Source organism: Aythya fuligula, chromosome 7 (genome assembly GCF_009819795.1).
Source record: "Aythya fuligula isolate bAytFul2 chromosome 7, bAytFul2.pri, whole genome shotgun sequence".
Classification (NCBI taxonomy): domain Eukaryota; kingdom Metazoa; phylum Chordata; class Aves; order Anseriformes; family Anatidae; genus Aythya; species Aythya fuligula.
This window is the reverse complement of record NC_045565.1, coordinates 20,028,314-20,048,486: the sequence shown is the minus strand read 5'-3', so window position 1 is coordinate 20,048,486 and position 20,173 is coordinate 20,028,314. Positions and strand designations below refer to the sequence as shown.

The following is a 20,173-nucleotide window of genomic DNA, read 5'->3' as shown; positions in this document are numbered from 1 at the left end:
GCTCCATGCCGTTCCCTCAGGTCCTATCACTGTCCCCAGAGAGCAAAGCTCAGCACCTGCCCCTCTGCTCCCCTCGTGAGGGAGCTGCAGGCCACCATGAGGCCTCCCCTCGGCCTTCTCTGCTCTGGGCTGAACAAACCAAGGGACCTCAGCTGCTCCTCACACATCTCCTCTGGACCTCACCCCATCTTTGTAGCCCTCCTTTGGATGCTCTCTAATAGTTTTATGTCCTTATATTGTGGTGCCCAAAAGTGCACACAGTGCTCGAGGTGAGGCCAAGCCAGCGCAGAGCAGGACAATCCCTCCCCTCTGCTAGTTAGCCATGCTGTGCCTGAAGCACCCCAGGGTACAGATGGCCCTTGTGGCTGCAGGGCACGCTGGTGACTCCTGTTCAACTTTCTGTCAACCAGAACACCTACATCTTTTTTCACAGGGATGCTCTCGAGCCTCTCGTCCCCCAGTCTGTACATATAGCCAGGGTTGCCCTGTCCCAAATGCAGAATCCAACACTTGCTCTTGTTAACTTTCACGTGGTTAGTGATTGCCCAGCCCAGTAATTTGTGTTTGCAGATTACACTAAATTGGGAAATCTTAGTATACAGTTGAGTCCTGCATCCAGACTGTTTATAAAAACACTGAAGAGAATTGGCCCTAAAACAGAGCCCTTCAGAACCCCACTAGTGACTGGCTGCAAGCATGATGTGACCCCATTTACTAGAACCCTTTGAGCCTGACCTGTCATCCAACTGTTCACCTACCACATTATATATTTATCTAGCTCTACTTCTCCTTGCTGTCCTGCAGTCTAGCATCCTCAATAGCTCATGCTACAGCAAGCAACTGCTTGCTCTCTCCCAAAAGAGAGTGCTGCTGATCTCCCAAAATCTACAGTTGTACCACACAAAGAAACATCATAGTACCTATCTCCATTCTTGAATTCATTCCAGTTTAAAATGTGAACCAAAATAAAGACATATTTTTGATACACTGTCTACTGTCCTTTCATATTGATATTTGAGTCCTCCCATTTTGTGAGAAAAAGGTTATAAAAATACTCCCAGGGCACCTCATGAGACTTTTCATGGTTCCTGGTACACATAATCTGCCTTTACGCCTGCGGCTCGGCCAGGAGATGGCTCTGCCTGACCAGCTGTGTAGAGCATGAGGTTGGTGCATGGTGCACTCAGCAGCCTGCAGGAGAGGCAGCACTTCAGTTGGTCTGATAGGACAGCAGCAGGGTTCAGCCGTTCAACCCCAGACGATATCCAGCAGGCAGTGAAGCTGTGGTCAAGTCTGTCTTTTCACTGTCAGCCTGCCCCAGGTGCAGGTTTTGCCTGCTAACCGGATTATGCTGCAGGTCTGGTGGGAATATGACAGCTTTTTATTGGAATAAAAACAAATTAAGGAAGCAAACTAAAACAAATGAATCAGAATCGTCATTGACTAACGGTGCTAAATTAAACTGTATGCACTGTAAAAGACAGTTTTATTAATCTTCCATTTTAATACATCTTTTCTATCCCTTAGGATTAACTCCAGGATGGCTGGAAGAACAGAGCAATTCTCTTCCCATGGTACTGGTAATCTATAAACAGGAGTGTTGGTACACTTGTCCTTCAGATGTGTCTTCCTGCAGCAGCTGTTGGTCATGCTATCTGTGACACTAAGTGGGAAAGTGGGAAAAGAGCTTGAGCACAGAAGGTTATCAGGAGTTTGAAAAGGTGCAAATAAGATGGTGATAAAGCACAAAACATAGATAAACCAAGCTTTGACATCTTTGTTAGAAAGGGAGATAGTGATCTAATTGGTAATTATATGATCTCCTCGTCAATTTGGGAAACTGTCCATGCTGAAGCTTTTTTGTCAGATTCTGATTGTATGTTTTCGAAGCTTAGTCCATATATCAACAATGCTATGTAAATATAAACTGGCATAGAGCTTCCGTGTTTGGAAGCATGATGCACAGAAATGCTGATTCTTGCTTCAATATCTGCACCAAACGACTTTGCTAAGAGTGAGCATGACGTTGCAAATTAAGTTGTCAAAAACTGGAAACTGAGAGCAACAAAGCAATATAGAGAGCTACAGGGATGTGAAACCGCAATCTCAAGTGTCCAAAAGCATGTGCAGATATAGTCCACATGTGCAGAGTGGAATCAATCCAAAACTGCCTGTGAAATACCTGTGCACCCTGTACAATGCAGGTATTTTCCATCTGGAATGCAAAAATTTGCCCTAATGGTTTGTATTTTTACAGATTTAATTACATCTATGCTTCAGTTTGACACAAATGCTTGTCGAATAAAGTAAGTGCAGAAACTGCTTCAAATGAAGTAAAGTTAGAAGAATATATGCAATGTCTTTCTGCAGCTGTCTTTGTAACTTTTTTGGCACAACACACACACACACAAAAAAAATCTGAAATATTTCTTCAGTTCTGCTACTCTGTCTTCAAGGAAAGCTGCAGAAGTTTTGATGAGATCTGCATCTTTCAGTGAGAGCTGCATTGTTCAGCAGCAAGTACTAGAGATTCTTGGAAAACATGCAGAAATGGGCTGGAAAGAACAACTGTGTTCATATTTTTTATATTACTTATTTTAATGTTCTGTACATATACAAGAATAGGGAGTGTCTTTAAAAATATCTACTCATTGTAGAGAGAAAACTCATGTCTGTATGTTTCCTTGGAGCTGAAATGGATACCTGCTGTGAAAGAATTCTCCCCCAGTGTAATTAGCTCAGCCAAATAATTGCCAGTGTTCATTATTAAAATCATGTGTATGAAGTGTGCTATTGTAAACATTTGGATCACTTTAATATCTAGTTTCAGTTTAGCCGAGTTTAGCATGCCATTACTACATTTGAGAGCAGCACTTGTGGCATTTTATAATTTAGGCTTTCCTCTGGAGAGAAGAGTACTCTGTAATTAATTTTGCAGAAAACCCAGGTGAATCACTGAGCAATATTTTTACTACCCAACTTCTTTAAAACAAAACATGACCCTAAGAAATGAGATCTAGGAATCCAAAGGGTTGCAGAACATCACTTTCACTGAGTGCACAGGACACCTCGATGTATCAAAACAAGTGCAGACTATGATGCTGAAGGGCCTGAGATAGCTCTTCTAACATATTTCCCCAAAGGCAGTTCATTTGTGGTCTTACCACTTTCATTGTTGAGAAAGATGAAAGAAAAGCATATAAACTTGTTAAAAGAGCCTTAAAAGAGCCTTTGAGACTCCACATTAGTATTACTTTGTGGTATTCTGTTTCTAAATGTCAGACATTTTACCCTTGCACTTTTTATAGCACTTTTTATCTGATAGTTTACCCTGTAAACTAACTGAATTCCAAAACATCCCTGTAAAGCAGGAAAATCATATTTATAAAAATATCCACCTGTGTTGGAAGTAAAGGGGATGTGTAACTGATCCCATAAAGCTGTGAACTTCCAGTTCCAAGGGCACAGGTCTCCAGGTGTCCACCACTGGAGAGACAGACAGAGGGAGATGGAAACATATCATGTTGCACAGGAGGTAATGATTCCCTCAGACTTAAATCCTACAGAGGTGCCTAAACTGCAGTCATTACTGGTACTGCAGCTCACAAAGATACATCCAAGCCCAAATTTTAACCTCATTAAGTAAAAATGAGACATGTTTATCAGTTCACTGGGTAGAAGAACTTCATCCTTTCTCATGGAAAGCCACAGAACTACTGCTCTGAAACCGAGGTGCTGACTGAGTTAGCTCTGCATTTTCTTTCTCCTGCACATGGAGCGCACACAGGAGCATCACAAGTGCACGCAGTGTGAGGACCTGGCCTCCTACATGGTGCTCTGTGACCCCAAGTGCCAGGGCACAGCTGGGTGGCGTGTAAAGCAGGAAAAGGACCAACACACAGGACTGTGGAGAGCCTGATTGCCTAGTGGTGTCAAATGGTCTTGTTCACAGTCTTGTTAAAAAGTGTGCTCTCCAGCTGCTCAGCTACACCCAGGCACTGCGGCCCTGCCTTGCCATACGAACTTTTCTGCCTCACAGCCCCTTCAAATGATCACTAGCTGTGACCTCACAACTTGGAAGAAGAAAATTGAGGATGATGTTAAGGAGAGTGACTTTTGAAAATGAAAACATCTATGAAAGTCTTAATGCTCTAAAAAAAAAAAAAAAAAAAAAAAAAAAAAAAAAAAGTTTATTTTGCTGACATATTACTGCCCTACTACTGTGCATTTCAGGTTTTGGTATTATTCTGAGGATATTACTGTGTACCAAGTAATATGAATATTTATGTTTCAGGATTGAATTTGGCCCAAGGTTTTGCAAGCACGGCCACACATCGCCTGCCCACAGGCACTCTGCTCTGTGGAGCTATAGATTATCAAGTGCGGTGCCAACTGCCTCAGAGTGCAAGGACAGACCACGTTTGCAGGGAGATGTGGTGACAGCACTGCTGGGACTGTGCACCTGCATGTAATTTAGGCCTGTTTGTATTAGATTTGATGTACTTAGTTTGTGGTCAACAATTGATTATTTGTGTGAGAACAGTGCTTGTTGACAACGCCTCGTAGTCCTTAGGAGTGACCCCCTTGCCCTTCATGGCGCTCAGCGCCCAAGCTCTGAGGGGGCAATCGGTGCAGCAGGCGGAGCTGTGAGGACTAACATCTCAGCCAGATGACGAGCAGGTGCAGGAGAGGAGGAAGCAAGAACAAGGGGCCAAAACACTGAAAAACAGAGCTCGGGGGGGTGGGCTGGGCGGCCGGCCGCTACCGCCGCCGATAGGCCGCGCCGCATCGCCTGAGCGCCGCCGCCGCCGCCCAGCGCCCTCCTCCGGCCGCGCTGCGGGGAGTCGGGGGGCCGCGGCCGGGCGGAGAGGGGCAGCGGCGGGGCCCCGGGGCGCGGCGGGGGCAGCGCCTTGCCCGCCGGGCTCGGCCGCGCTCCCTCAGCCCCTCGGGGCCGGACGACGCCCGTCAGGAGGGCGGCCGCCCCCGCCCCGTCACGCGGTGCCGTGCCGGCCGCGGGGCTCGGCGGAGGCGGAACATAAGCCGGCGGCTGGAGAGCCGTGCTTCGCTCCGCTGCGCTCCCATCGGCTCCGAGCCGTGCCAGGCCAGGATGCGGGGCTTGGTGCTCGCCGCCCTCCTCCTGCACAGCGCCGGCGTTGCGGGCGCGTTCGCCGGCGGGCGGGGGAACGTGGACCCCGAGACCAACATGAACATCGTGAGTCCCCGGGGGCGCGGGGCGGCCGGCGGGGCCACAGCCGGGCCTGACAGGGTGTTCAGTGTCATCCGGATCGCGTTTGGGGGCTTTGACCTGGGCACTCAGTCTAAGGTTAATGGAATTCGAATGGAATTTAGTTTTAAAATCGCTTTGGAATGTTAATGTCACTGTTAACTCCTGAAGATTTGGCTAAGAGACATAGCGTGGTTTGTGTAAGTGCCCCTCTCTTCCCTGCCCGGCAGCCTGCCAGTAGACTTCCAGTCGTGTCTTGCACTTCTGACATTCTCTCAAAGCATAATTGGAGTCAAAAACAAATAGCAAGTTCACTGGCCTAATGGAGTTGCAGATGGAAGAAGTGAAATTGACATAAAGCTTGAGACAGAAGAGATGGGGGATGCATCTGTTAATGAAACTACAGCGTTAAAAAAAGTGCGGTGGTTTTATTGTTTTCTTCTTTGGCTTGTCAGGAAGTTCAGTTAAAAGCTGTGCAATACACATAAGACTTTAGGAGAACAGTGAGTAAGAAATGGCACACGAAACTGCGGGTGGAGGCGGCAATATCAGCAGCTCATGCATGTGAGGACTGTGATCTTAGTGCTTTAAAGCAGCTCTGTTGGTGGGTTTGTTTCAGCACATTGCCTAAATGTAACACAGAGAACATAACACTAAATTAGCCATAAAGTTTGTGTATGAATCTGCAATGTCTTTGAGGAAGTCTTTCTCTTCAGAAGAGAGATGAACTCTGCATGGAATCATAGAACCACACAATACACCGAATTGGAAGGGACTCACAAGGATCACAGAGTCCAACTCATGGCATTCTCACAGGACCACCCAAAAATCAGGCCATGTGTTTGGGAGTGTTGTCCAAATGCTTCTTGAGTTCTGGCAGATTTGGTGCCGTGACCACTGCCGTGGGGAGCCTGTCCCAGTGCCCAAACAGGGTTATTCCCTCTTTCTCATCCCTCAGTGTTCCACTGTGATACCAAGTGTTGTGAGAACTTGGTTCTTATTGGAAGATACTAGTTTTCTTGAGAGCAAATTTTATTTTTTTGCCTACCATTTCTGTCTCAGTGTTTTGTCCTGTCACCATAATTGCCTTTTCAACTTCGCAATCTCCTTTATCACTGGAAGTGGTGCTCAGGGTAACTAACCTGACAGATATGGATGGGGACAGGTTAGGGAGTTTGCCTCGGTTAAAGTTTGTGCTCCGACTAGTTCCTATGTGGGGTAAGTTGCAGAAGAGAACCTGTCTGCATTGAATAGATTAATGGTTATGGCACATTCCTACCACATCCTTTGATTTCACTTTGCCGTCTCTGGAAGGAACACAGAGTACTTTGAACATGTTAATGAGTGAAGGAGGCTGAGAGTCTGACTTCAAGGTGGTTTCTTTTCTTTCTTCAGAGTCAAATTATCGTCTTCAGGGGATATCCTAGTGAGGAGTATGAAGTGACGACAGAAGATGGCTATATCCTTTCCATTAACAGAATTCCTTATGGAAGAAAAGGTCATGGGTTGAGCAAAGGTAGGGTTGATTTCTGCTTGGAAAAATGGAAAGTCATGAAAAAGCTTTCCTTCATTTACAGAATTTCTGTTCCTGTAATGGTCCAGAAAAATTAAAGACTATAACTTGTGTGGTTAGATGACTGCTGAATGTTACGACCAGAATAATTCGGGCACATGTAGAGTGACTTGAGTACAAGAAGGGAGAAGAAGTTAGAAAGCTATATTTTCCTGGTGCTCACATTTTGTGTCAGTAATACACACCCCTTAGTGTTTGATTTTATTTGCGGGGCTCAGAGGCCTGAAATTTCTAGTAAGTGGAGAATAAGGGTTAAGATTTTATTTAAGTAACAAAGTATGTTGAAAAGAGATTGTACCATTGTTGCACTGTTTCAAAACATATTAAAAAATACCTTTTCATTAAAAAATATTTTTGTTTAAAATGCCTGAGAGTTTTCAGAAATAAGGGCAGTTAGTATGCCTCTTTTTATGATATATAAGTGAACTGTAAGAGTTCTCACTGGAGTGTTCACAAAACTTAATTACTGCCTGATTTCTGGAAAAAACTATTTCGTTAATTATAACCTTTGAAGTTGCCTTTGCAGAAAGTTACAAGCTAGAGCAATTCTGTCTACTGTTGTGGTGTCATTTTGTACACAGTACACGGCTGGTTAAATAGATAAAATACTATTATAAGAGAAAATCCCCTGAGAGCATCTTGAAGACAATACTTTTAAAAATATATTGCAAACAGGTGGTAGAGGGGAAGTGTAAAGGGAATGTAAGCTGAGACTTACAGGCATGATACAGGTGAAGGTTTTTGCAAAGACAGAAGGATGGAATGCTTTAAAAATGAGAGAAATGTATTTGGAAGAAGAGAGATGGATGACCTTTGACTTGCTGTCGTCTTGCATTGCATACAGAAATAACAGTACATCTGAACAGCAGTCATGGAATTTGGTATCATGTCACCACCCATTGTAAAAGATCTTACCAACAATTGCATGCACGCAACACCAGCCAGTTTGTATAGGAGTTGTACACGTCCTAAAGACTAACTGAGAACTTTTGAGAGGTAAAAACATGACGCTCGCAAGGAAAGGAGTGACTGCCCTAGGGTGCGAACAAGACCGGTGGAAAAATCCTCTCCTCTGCCAAAGGCTGAGCAGCAGTCTTCCTGACCTTAACCGTTGGTTTTGCACGAACTAGGATGTTTGCACTACACGTTGCCACTCACAAGGTTGGTGCGTAAAGATCGGTGCATGGATGAGGCCAGTCAAATCTGGCAGGTGTCTCTGTTGTTAAAAATTTTAGAGAAGCTACAGGAAAAAGACTGCCTTTGAGCATGCTGATTTTGTCAAATCCTTCATCTATGACATAAGCAAACAGAAGTTTCCTGACTCGTGGGAATTCTCCACATTCCCCTTGCCACACCCTCGACCCCAAGTTCATGTTTTGCAAAGTGCTTTAATTTTAAAAACAAGGATTACTGAGCACATTTGGGGAAGTATGATCTCCTAGAAGAATGAAGATTTCAAAGTTCATGTTGATCTTCAGTTTTTATAGACTTGGTATCTTTTCCCAGAAAGATACCAATGTTGTGTTACTGCTGACTTAGCGTATGTATGCCGTAATTCTTTTGCAATACCTGCTTAATGTGAATAGGATCCCTTGTAGTTACGTATCACATGATGTTTTGGAACAAGACATACAGTTCCTCAGCTCAAAAAAAAATGGAAAAATGACTGTAGATCCTAAAAGCAAAAAATCTGACTTTTCCATTTTTAGTAGGAATTAGTTTTAACTGTCTTAATGAAAGATGTTGTTGATGAAACACTAAAAGAGAGCATGATGGTAAGAATGAAAGGGATTAAATTTGGAAATATATTTTCCATTTAGTTCTGGGGTTGTGTGTGACGAGAACAAAATAATACATACACGAAATGGTAGTTTAAGTCCTTACCCTCTTTATTCATTCTATTTTATTTTTTGGATTAGAGGTGATACAAAATTGTTATTGTCCAAGTCATTTTGTCTTGTGATGGTACAAGTCATGTGCTTGGTGAAGTGAAAGAGGAATTGGCAGAAATTCAGCAATTGGTGGCAAGTAGGAGAACAGTTAAAACATTAAAGGATTTAAACAGTTTCTCCTTCCTGTATTATGAAACATGCAAGTAGTGGTTTGAGAAGAGCCTCTTCTTCAAAAAATAAGAAGTTGGTTGGCCTGAGTTCAGTAAAAAGGAAGAAAGTATAAAGCAAAAGTGACCATTACAGAAAACAAATTTAATGTTAGGCTTGAAAATCACGCACTCTGTTCCTAAAGCGATGTACTATTACCACAATGCAGTAAACAGTGGTGTGGAACTATACTGTCTCTTGTGCTAGTCTGACACTGCCAGAAACTTGCTGTGATTCCATGGACAGTGCACCACAACTTTTTTTTTTTTTTTTAACAAAATGGGAAAAGCAGGCACCAAAAAGCTTCATTGTCACAGCTATAAAGGCTGCCAGCAGGGAGGAATCTTGTTAATTTGGATTTATGGAACTCACAACAAACTCTTATGGCCATGACAGAATGTAGGGTCTAGTTGTGACTTGGATGTTTTTGCTGAAAGATCTAAGTCCACTTTACTAAACTGACTCACTGTTTTCTCCGTTGAAATTGTAGTCGAATGATCCATCACTGCAGGAGGTAAATTCCTGAGTCATTTCTGTCATTGAGCTGAAATTACCACGTATCAGATTTTAGTTATTAATGTGGGAGAAATGTCACCTTTGATACTGTGTGATCTTGAGCTAGGTCTTTAGAATTTCTGACCTTCATTTTCCTCCTGAAGGATAATATGTCATTTTATTTTCCTTCAGCAGGAACCTTCCATTTTTTAATCTGTATTCCAGGTAAAGGTTTCACTTCTCTTTTGCAGTAGGAGAGTCAGGAGAGAACCTTCCTAAATTTCATGTGGGTCTTCACTGCGGTTCTTTTAACTGCTTAAGTTAAGGGCAAAAAGGCCTTTGGAACCTGGGTGTCCTTGTTGTCTATCCACACTGCTCTTCAGGTTCTGCCAGAGCTTTGCTAACAGAATGGTGTTGGATAGAGATAATGTTGGTACTGCTAACCTTAGTAGATTAAATCAAGTAGATTAGATATGTCTGCTTCAGATTTGAATAACTCACCTGAATTTCTCTGAGGCGTTCAATTCCAGATGAACAGGAAGATATAATAAATGCATTGTTTTTCAGGTCCAAGGCCTGCTGTGTTTCTGCAGCATGGTTTACTTGCTGATGGCAGCAACTGGATCACAAACTTGGATTACAATAGCCTTGGCTTTATGCTGGCAGACGCTGGCTATGATGTATGGCTGGGAAACAGCAGAGGGAACACCTGGTCCAGGAAGCATATACACTTCACAGTGAAGCAGGACGAATTCTGGGTTTTCAGGTATCCTCATTTTTGTAGAGAAACTTCACGTGCTGTTTGTGAGCAGGCTTCTCTTCCTGTCTTTGCCCATCATTTGAGCTCAGTCACGATGTGAATGTATGTGATATGGTTACGTGTGCTGTCTCATATGTAGGGGTAGCAAAAGGGAGTTCTGTATCAGTATGGTGTCCTGGGACAGCTTTCATAGATGGTCAGTAGAACAGTAATTGCTTTCAGCAGTCCTTGGTGTGTTGACTTAATCACCAGGTGTACTGCTTCATCCAAAGGCAGCTGTGCTTTATGTCCAGACAACTGATCTTCAGTGCAGTAAAGTTCCATGCAGCCATAACACACTGATATTTTTCTTTGCTTTGTAGCTTTGATGAAATGGCTAAATATGACATTCCAGCCTCAGTGGACTTCATTTTGAAGAAAACTGGCCAGGAACAAGTATTTTATGTTGGCCATTCCCAGGGCACCACCATGGGTATGTGAAGAGATGCATTCATTAGAACATGCTGTAGTTGAAATGGTATCAAGTTCTACATATGTGGGTTAATGAGGAAAAGAATAGAACTTCAGAAATACTCATCAACATTAAAAATAAAAGAATTAATTAATTCTGTGCTTGCATAAAGTGGGAAGCTGTTGAAATGAAAAATTGAAGTCACAGGTAGCTGTCAGTATAGTTTCTGTTAAATACTTTGAGCTACACAATAATCTAGAATCATTATGTATGTGTAGAATAGAAGTTGTCATTTACTGTATGTAAGGTCTGCATCAGGTGCTTTTAGACCTGCATGCGGGAAGTGTTGGGTTAGTTAGCATGGACTTGTTTTTCAGAAGAGAAGAAATCCTCCTAATATGTCTAGTTTAATTTGTGTTCTGTAGTAACTAGATTAATTTGAAATACCTAAACAGTCAATATATTAATCTAAAAATCGTTTTGTACACTACATCTTAAATTTTGTAGAATCACCAAATAGAATTCTTATCTATCTTGTGTTATTGCTAATTATTCTCGTATTATTTACAGCTTTCATTGCTTTTTCAACTTTGCCACAGCTGGCTAAGAAAATCAAAATGTTCTTTGCCTTGGCACCAGTAGCTACAGTCAAGTTTGCTACTAGCCCTCTGACAAAACTGGGAGTGTTTCCTGAGCTGCTTCTCAAGGTTTGTGTTTGAATGTAGAAATTTTAAGGTGAATGAAGGGCGTCCCTCTCTGGTTGAAAACAGCATAGCAAATAATGGTAATAGTTGTGGATTAAAGATTAGCATATCCCACAGGAATGCTGGGCCAGTTTTTCCAGCATAATGCTATAATGCTATGGAAGTCAGCAGTGGTTTCTCTGTTTTTACTACTGTCTAATGAGACAATTTGCATCAGTGCGAAGTAGTACTTAACAAGCACAACTTAATAGGTGGAATAAAGTTATGTTTTTCCAGTTACAAATTTCTAGAATTCAGGCTACAGAAAGCACACAATTATTTAAATAGGTTGGTCTGTTTTAGAAGAGTAATGCGTTAGCTTTATATAGAATTCTTTTTTGAATTGTCATGAACTTTAACAGATTTATTTCTCAATTAACCATTTAATATTGGAAGAGGATCCACCAGAGCGTGATTAAGTGCAGCAGCTTTATTTAGACGCTATGAATCATTCTCTGAATGAGTTTACCTTTCACCATTATTAACAGCAACTGGGACGTGGGCAGATTGGCAGGCTGCAGTTAAGTGCCTGGAGTCAGACATTGTGAACGTTCTGCTGTGTGTGTTACTTTTAACACTAGCATTTCTTTACACCACCCACAGAGCTTTCCACACAGACCTGTTTGTCCTGTGAGAAAAACCTTTCCCTGATGTGCCTTGTACAGATGTAAAGCATGTCCTTGTGCGTTATTTGTTCCCCTCTCCAAAGGGAGTTAAGAGAAAAGTGGTGCTAACAGTTGTGATCTCCTGTTGCTTGTGTACTGAGCTTTGTCTGATGAGGATGGTAGCTGATCAGTGCCTTGTGCAGATGGTCATGTTGTGCTGGAGAACTTGATTCTCATGATGACTTGCAAAAAAAACTGCAGTGTACAAGTGCATGACAGCTTGGGGGTCAGTCATATCCTTGAAGAGCTGTCACTTTCTATGGAAGTGCTCAGTCGGCTGTTTTCAAATCCTTGGCTGTTTTTAAAAATACCCACCAAAAGGAAGTGGCCGCCACAGCTCATGCATCTGGTTTTTCTTTCATGGTTTGAAGAGAGGAAGTTGCAATACAGAGCCATTTAACAGCAGATGCAGCTTAGAATATTTTAGCCTTAAACAATTCTGATGACAAGAAGCTCTACAGTACTCCTATAAAATACTGAATTTAAAACAGGTTAGGTTTGAAATTCTTGAGTGATTGCCCCAGTTCCCACATACATTTTGTGGGTGGTGATAGACTGCGTCATTTGTAGCAGAAGTACTAACCCTGACCTTCCCATTGGACTGTAAACAAAGGTTGATAAGGAAATACGTCATATGAAAATGACTTAACTTACCTATCACCAGTGCAAATGGAAGTAACTGCCTTAAGAATGCTTTAGTATGAAAAGTAAAACCAGGTGATTCTATACAATTACATGTTTGTCTTATGCGTTTGTTGTTTTTCAGGACATGTTTGGAAAGAAACAATTCCTTCCTCAGAATTTTTGGTTGAAGTGGCTTGCTACCCATGTTTGCACCCACAGAATACTTGATGACCTTTGTGGCAACATATTCTTTCTTCTGTGTGGCTTTAATGAGAGAAACTTGAATATGGTGTGTTTTGGTCACTTTGATAGTTAACTTACTGTGGATGCAGTATTGATTGTATGATTGTACTGATGTCTTTATGTGTAATTAGAAAAAAAAAAAAAAAGCCTTCTTCACTGTACCGAGTTAGGTTGAATATCTTTCTTTGATGTAGATGTAGTTGCCCAGTTGGAATGGATAAAATTAGCCTTTGAAAAAGGTACTAGAAAACAAAAATTAATTTAGATCTGTTGGAGCAGTGTTTTCTGCTACTGTCTGCAGAACTGTTGAAGTTTTTTGGTCTCTTGGTGGGCATATAAAATTACTTTCTCTGGGAGCAGTTTCTGTCCCTGCTGATACCTTTATCTGTGGTCCTAGTTTGAGAGGACTCGTCCATAGGATTTGTTCTGTTGTCTAAAAGCTAGTTAACAGCAATTGGCATGAGACTGCTTTTTTTTTTTTTATGATGATGCTTAGTGTTTCTACATCCCTGAAATCATTAGAAGCTGGTATCAGCTTACCCACAGGTGGAAGAAGGCTGAGGATTTTTTTAATTGTAGCAAGATAGAATTAGCATTTTTTTTTCACTATTCACTGTGTGCAGGGGAAAAAAAGTATATATTTTACATCAACGTGATAGTACTTCTTTAAAATATATCTTTTCTTGCCCAGCACATAGTTTCCATGGTTTTGTGTATTTTTTTTTTCCTGTCAGGATTTAAGTTTCCCCTAGGTATCATGTACTTCTAAAGTCAGGGTGTATGAAGTTTTGAATCACTGTGAACTGACAACTTCTAGTTTAGATGTAGAGTAGGGTCTAGGTTTCTGTGGAGGTCCATCTAACTATTATTTACCATGTTTCCAATTCTTAAAATATTAGCACTTTAAAAAAGATGGTCCTTAAGTATTTTTATATATTTATAATGTCATTGTTAGGTTTAAAATTCATCTTTAAATTTCTGCATTTAATTGTAAACAGTCCCCAAAACATTAGAACCTTTTACCTCATCTGTATTGTGGCACCAGTTAACTTCTTGTTCAGAACAGTTTTAAGAGGAATGGAAAATTTTCTTAGTTGTTCAAGAAGCAAAATTGGGTAAAACTGTTGCACTGTGAGGAGTAGACAATGTTAATTATCTTGTTGCAGAGCCGTGTGGATGTGTATTCAACACATTGCCCTGCGGGAACATCTGTACAGAACATGATCCACTGGACCCAGGTAAGCTTCAGGATCTCAGATGTCCATGACTCTATCTTGTAAATATCAGAGATGTCAGTATTCTACAAACATGGAATAAAATGTCAAGATACGTATCTAGTGTAGCCCAAATGAAATTCTGGAACTGCTAATTGTCAGAATGGCAGCTGTTCACTGCAGCTTCTTTGATGATACTGACCTTATGGTGGCTCACCTCTTTCCTACTGCTGTGAATAAATGTTAACATTAAGTACTTCAGGAAAAAAAAATTAAAAAAGGAATAATTTAACTCAGATGCTGTAACAAGTATTTGTTCCTCTTTCAGCAGACCTCATTTTCATTGTAAGTTGTATTTTTAGCCAGAGATAAGTAGCAGGCTTTCTATTTTCTGTTTGGCTTCATTTTGTATTTTATTAGTATATTGTGAACTTAACCTCAACGCACAATTTTATGCCTGTGATTATACCATGTCCGAGGCTTGCTCAGAAGGCACATCTATATGCTGGCAAATAAGGGGAGACATTTGCCATGAAAAGCAGTCATCAATGCTCCTTGTGATCTTATAGTGGAACTTGTTCATCCATTTGGAAACAATCTGTTGTGCCGTACACAGCTGTTTAAGTGTTGGCTGAGAGGAAATCTGTGTGGATCTATTTTTTCCCATTTTTCCAAAACCCTACTATATAGACTGCTGTTTCAGGGAAAAAAAGTATGTGGTGAATTATACAGAGTGGTATTTATAAGAAAACTCCATTGCTGTGTTCTTATATATTTAGACAGCTATGTAAATATTGCAGAAGTAAACATGAAGCTGACGCATTCTGGATTTAAATTCTGGAAATTGTTTTCCTTAGTGTTTCCTACTGCTGTTTCGAAAGAGTGTGGAATCTTAAGGGATGTGACATGGTACTGAATGTTAGTGTTTCCCAATCCTGTGATGCTGGTAAAGCAGTGATACTTCTTATGCTAATACTTGGCATTTCAGTGGTTCTTGTGTCAATTGCCTTTGCCAGTTCTCCAGCTGACATAGGCTTTTTTGTTCCTTTGACAAAAGTGTTCTTTTTTTTCTTTGTGTGTGAATATTTGTTGATTTCTAGGCTGTGAAAACCGGGGAACTCAAAGCTTATGACTGGGGAAGCAAGGCTGCAAATATGGCTCACTACAACCAGGTAAACATCTTTTATGGATCTGTTAAAATTTTTGAGTGACACACAAGAAAAAAGTCTTCAGGCACTTCTCTTGAGTGTATTTTTACTATGTGCATAAAGGATCATGAAGCTCTGAGGTAGTCCTAAATATGGAGTCCGTGCTCAGATACGAAGTTGTGGTGGCACAGTGTTTCTTGAGGGTGATCCTTTTGCTAAGATTTAGTTCAGGTCCTGCCTGCCTGGGTCATGAGGTCCCTATGCACTTCTCACAAGAAGGAACATACTGTCAATTCATGTGTACTGCTTATCTTCATCTTGCTTAATCTCCACCTGTGTTTGTTTCTAAATTGCTGAGTGCAGTACTAAAAATATTTTGCCCCTTGTCACTTTAGCGATGGGGAAATATTGCTGTATCATCCTTTCAGAGGAGGGATCGTTCTTAGCGTTTGATTAGGGGTTAGAAATACCTAAATGCAGTGCATTCTCTGAGACCTCCCACTACACAGTAGTCCTTCCTGCTATCTTGTAAACTCACCATCTTTACTGCTGTGTGTGCTACGGTATTGCAGAACTCTTTGGAATTACATTTTTTCTTGAAAGTCAGGACTCTGTCTACATCACTGGTTGTCAAAGAGCAAAAGAGAAAATGGGAATCTAACACATTCTTCCTGCATTTGCTAGTATATTACACTGCAGTTGAGTGCCATGCTGGAGACTTGTTCTAATGCTTTTGTTTTCACTTTTTCACTCCTCAGTCTACTCCCCCTTTCTACAAAGTAAAGGAGATGACTGTACCAACTGCTGTGTGGACTGGTGGACAGGACTGGCTGGCAGACCCAAAGGATGTTGCCATGCTGCTCACTCAGATCACAAACTTGGTTTACCACAAAAACATTCCAGAATGGGAACACTTGGATTTCATCTGGGGCCTTGATGCACCTTACCGCATGTATAATGAAATAATTAACATGATGAGGAAATATGTCTAAACCCGCATGGTATTTCAGAGTATTAGTTCATCAGAAGTTATTTTTTTCTGAAGCATATGCTTTTCTGGCAGTAATGCTACATTGCTTATTTATGATGCATTTTTGAAATGCCAGCATTGACTACTGAATTGGATTCGTACGTGACTTGTTTTTCTCAGTATTATTTCTCTCTCCTGCACAAATCCTCAGTATAGCCTGCTGATTTTGCACACAGCGGCTTGGTACCCCAGAAAAAACAGCAGTGTGACTCTGCACAAAAGCAGTATTTCATGTGCATATAGATTTAGTGACATGTCTGAAAGACAAGTTAGTCCACTGAGCACCTCAGGTGCTTGACAATAAAACTGGTTTGCTCTGCATAAAGCACTGCCATTCCTTAGTACATTGCCATTTCTGAGTCTTTTTCAGAAGTATGCCTTGTACTGACCCTATTTGGTGCTGGTACTTTAAAAAGCACTTAGTGACTTCCTGCTGCATTATTTTAGCCATCACTCACAGGCTAGCTATATCAGATTACTTTTTTTTTTTTTCCAACATTGCGCAGAAGAACTGTCTTGAAGCCAGAGAAGATCATCACTGTCAGTTGAAATCTCCTGTTTTGGAACTGATTCATTACTGCGTTTTTCTTGATTTCGGCAGTATCCCTGAAGCCTTTCATGTTCCACATGACAACTGTGGATAAGGATCATTATTTGCCCTTGAAGATTTCTGGAACAAGAGAAGCAGTTAAAAAAATACCACTTATTGTTAGCTTTGTCAATAGGTTACGACTTTCAAGGAGAATAATGTAACATGCTTGTGTTTTGTTTGCACTGACCGCTAGAAAACAAGCTCCCCCAGTATACTACTGACCAGGGAAGGGCCAATGCATTAGTTTTATAGCTTGCGTGACTTAATTTGCATGAACTCTTCCCGTTAATCTTCTGCTGCTTTGCAGATCTGTTAACTTTTTAGCTGCTTATATGGTGCTTGCCACCATTGTGTTCACCGTACAATAACCTGGAGAAGCCTGGCAGTATTTATGGTGATTTCCATTTGTCTCAGCTTCTACTTTAGAATGGGGCTAAGCCCCCATTTAATGGGGGAAGAGGATTCACATCTGCTTTAGGGGCCTGACTTTGGAGCTATATCTTTCTCTAATGTAGGTGCCTTGCTCACTCCATTGACTGCACAGGGGACTTTGGCTCCTCTGAAGTGCATGTAAGTTCAATGCCTAATGTAGGTGTATGAACAATCTCCAGAGTCAATTGCCTCAGTCCAGATGAAAATTTCTGTGCCAGAGTTGGAGTTCAATCCAGATCTGTCAGTAATACTAACGGGAACAAAAGACTTTTCTATATGTAATAGAAAATAGCACAGTTTAAACTGTGGCAGCCTTTGTTTTGTAAGAAAAAAAAAAAAAGCATAAGCCATAAATTAGGAGTTGAAAAAGAAAAAAAAAAAACACACACACAAAAAAAAAAAAAAAAAAAACCTAATTCAGACTCAGGGAGTCCTCAGGCTGTAAGGAAAAAGTGGTTCATGGTATTTCCGATGTGATGCCTAGCAGGACCTTTAAGTTTGCTTTATAGCAGTCATATTTGCTCCACATTGCTATACTGGAAGGAAGACTGTAAGAATCCAAAGTGGTTAACTTTGCAGTTGTGATGGTATGTGATAGAGCAAGAGCCATGTGCATTGTGTTTATTAAGCTTGAGGTATTTCAATAAATGAGAGACCTGTTTGGAGTGACGTGCTCTGTTTCACTTCTTGTTTCCTGAATACATGTGAGTCTTTGGGACAGAGTCCAAAGAGCCAAGTCTATTTTTCACAACTATTCATCCGTAGAACAAGTACAATAAAAAATGAAATAGGATTTTACTTGGTGATTTTACTACTTTCCTGAAAGAAGCTTTGCCTAAGCCTAAAAGGCCATTTGTATTGTTTCAAAAGATTTTTCTGAGACTTCTAGGTAAGGTATGAACTACAAGTAACTGCTCACAAGACTGAGGTATTTTCTAAGCCTCCAGGTGAAGGGTTCTGGTCAAACTACTGACATGGTGGAAAGCTGATTGGATCACATTCTTAAGCCTTGAGTAGTTACTGTCTAGTAATCTCATAAATAGCATGTAACTGCATTGTACGGTAGGGAACTAATCTTTTCCTTTGTGCATTTGGTGTGAAGCCCCAGCTTTTGACCTTTTTCATCTTCAGTAATAAACACTCAGGCCATACCTTTCTGTCCATTCTGGATACAGTAGATGCGCAATTAAGATAGCAGGGCGTATTAAATCCTGTTGCCAGCTTTGTCAGCTGCTGAATCCCCAGTGTGCCTGGAAATACTACCAGAATAGCAGAAGCTTTATGCAAAAGCCATTGTGGAGCTTCTCTGCTTTGCTGGAGCAGGCATGGACATGGGAATTAAGAGCTGCTTTGCTGTTCCTGGCCTGCTATGTACAAGCACTTAAGATGCAAAGTTGGAGAGGCATCAGTGGAAAGAAATGTGCAAAATAACACATTCTGAATGTGGAGTAGAACAGTGAGATGCTTGATCTAATAAGGAGCAGTGCTGTGATCAAGCTATGCTAGAAAGCTAGAGACAGTAGTCCCCATGCGTCTGGTGAATTGTCAGACTCACAGACCTGTCTGCATTTGAAGCGAATGCACAGTCCAGGGTGTTCACTCATGGATCTACAGCACAGACAGGGCACCTGTTTTTGCCTATGAGTTGTGAGTAGAACCTAAACAGGACTTTGAATATACAATCAGACTTCATCTCACCCAGTAAGGCCTGATGATAGTAGGGTGTATGTACAGTAGTGGTGCTTACTGTGTTCTAGCTCAATGGTGATGGTAATGGCCTTCTAACAGTACATAGTGATTTGGTATCAGGTGGTAACACTGGCAGAAGCTCACACATCAGCTCCATCAACATGGAAGTGAGGCAGCATAGCACGTGGTGGTAAAACAGCCCTACTCCAATGGGACCCCATAAGCAAAACAGTTTAATCAGCTTGGGAACACACTAGTTTTGTATAAATTACTCTTTATGGTAAAGGTGCCATACAAATATGGGAAACACAAATACTTTATTAGCAGAAAGTTGCAAATGGTTCTCATAAGATATGAAAGGAATCTTGATGGAGGAATAGATTTTGTGATCGCTAATAAAGCATGGCTGTCAGAAGATTGTACTGTAATTAAAGCATATATTTTGATGTCCTATAAAATACAAACCCATGTGGCAGTATTTAATGTCATGAGTGCTAATGGCCTCTCTTCTCTAGTAGCTTATTTTCAGATAATTTTGTATAAATACAACATGGCTGAGATTGCTTCCCTGTAGTCAGATTTCACTGATATCATCAATGGAATAAAAAATTAAGGTTGCATGAGCAGTAGTCAGGATGCCTAAGATGATTGCCTAAGTCTTATTTTCTGAGGATAGCAAGCTGAAAAATGCCTTTATTTCCTATTTCCAGGGAAATCAAAGTGGATGCAGGTAGTGCTAGAGGGTGTAATCAGTTTTTCACAACTGAATTACAAATTTTGAATGAAAGAATTTTAGGATCTTTTCCTAATGGTTATTATTTTGAAATTTCATCCTGGTAAAGCTTTAGAACTAACAATTTACTTTGCTGGCAGTTTTCTCTCCCTGAGCATTGTTAGGAATTTATTAAAAAATCCTTAATTAAGCTTTCCTTCAATACTGGCTGGAGAGATTTTTGGGGAAGCTTGGTTGGGACAGTGGAATGTTGGTATGAAAATATGTTGATTGGGAAAACATGTTAGCTCTGTTAAGTACTTTGTGTTTAGGCTGAAGCTCTTCGTCACAACAGAAAACAGAAGAGGAATGCGTGTGCGGGATGCGTCTCACAGGATCCAGCAGACGTCGTGGCCCTGGGTTCTTGCTGCTTTACCCGGGACGTGAGGGCGGAGGCTCGTGTCCCTTGGGATTCGACT

At 41.2% G+C, this 20,173-nt stretch overlaps 1 protein-coding gene across 1 annotated transcript; it reads left to right on the top strand.

Moving 5' to 3' along the window:
* Positions 1-4,931: 4,931 nt before the first annotated feature.
* On the top strand, positions 4,932-17,962 carry LIPA (lipase A, lysosomal acid type). Its single transcript, XM_032191142.1, has 9 exons — positions 4,932-5,212; positions 6,620-6,740; positions 9,959-10,157; positions 10,514-10,623; positions 11,173-11,309; positions 12,777-12,923; positions 14,044-14,115; positions 15,192-15,263; positions 15,998-17,962. Exons 1-9 carry the CDS (start codon positions 5,108-5,110, stop codon positions 16,229-16,231), a joined length of 1,197 nt encoding a protein of 398 aa, XP_032047033.1. The 5' UTR covers positions 4,932-5,107; the 3' UTR covers positions 16,232-17,962.
* The last annotated feature ends 2,211 nt before the right edge of the window (positions 17,963-20,173 follow it).

Coding starts and splice junctions, on each gene's coding strand:
- LIPA (XM_032191142.1), top strand. CDS start 5,108: ATGCGGGGCTTGGTGCTCGCCGCCCTCCTCCTGCACAGCGCCGGCGTT. Junction 5,213..6,619: donor CCGAGACCAACATGAACATC/GTGAGTCCCCGG, acceptor TTCTTTCTTCAG/AGTCAAATTATCGTCTTCAG. Junction 10,624..11,172: donor TTCCCAGGGCACCACCATGG/GTATGTGAAGAG, acceptor TATTATTTACAG/CTTTCATTGCTTTTTCAACT.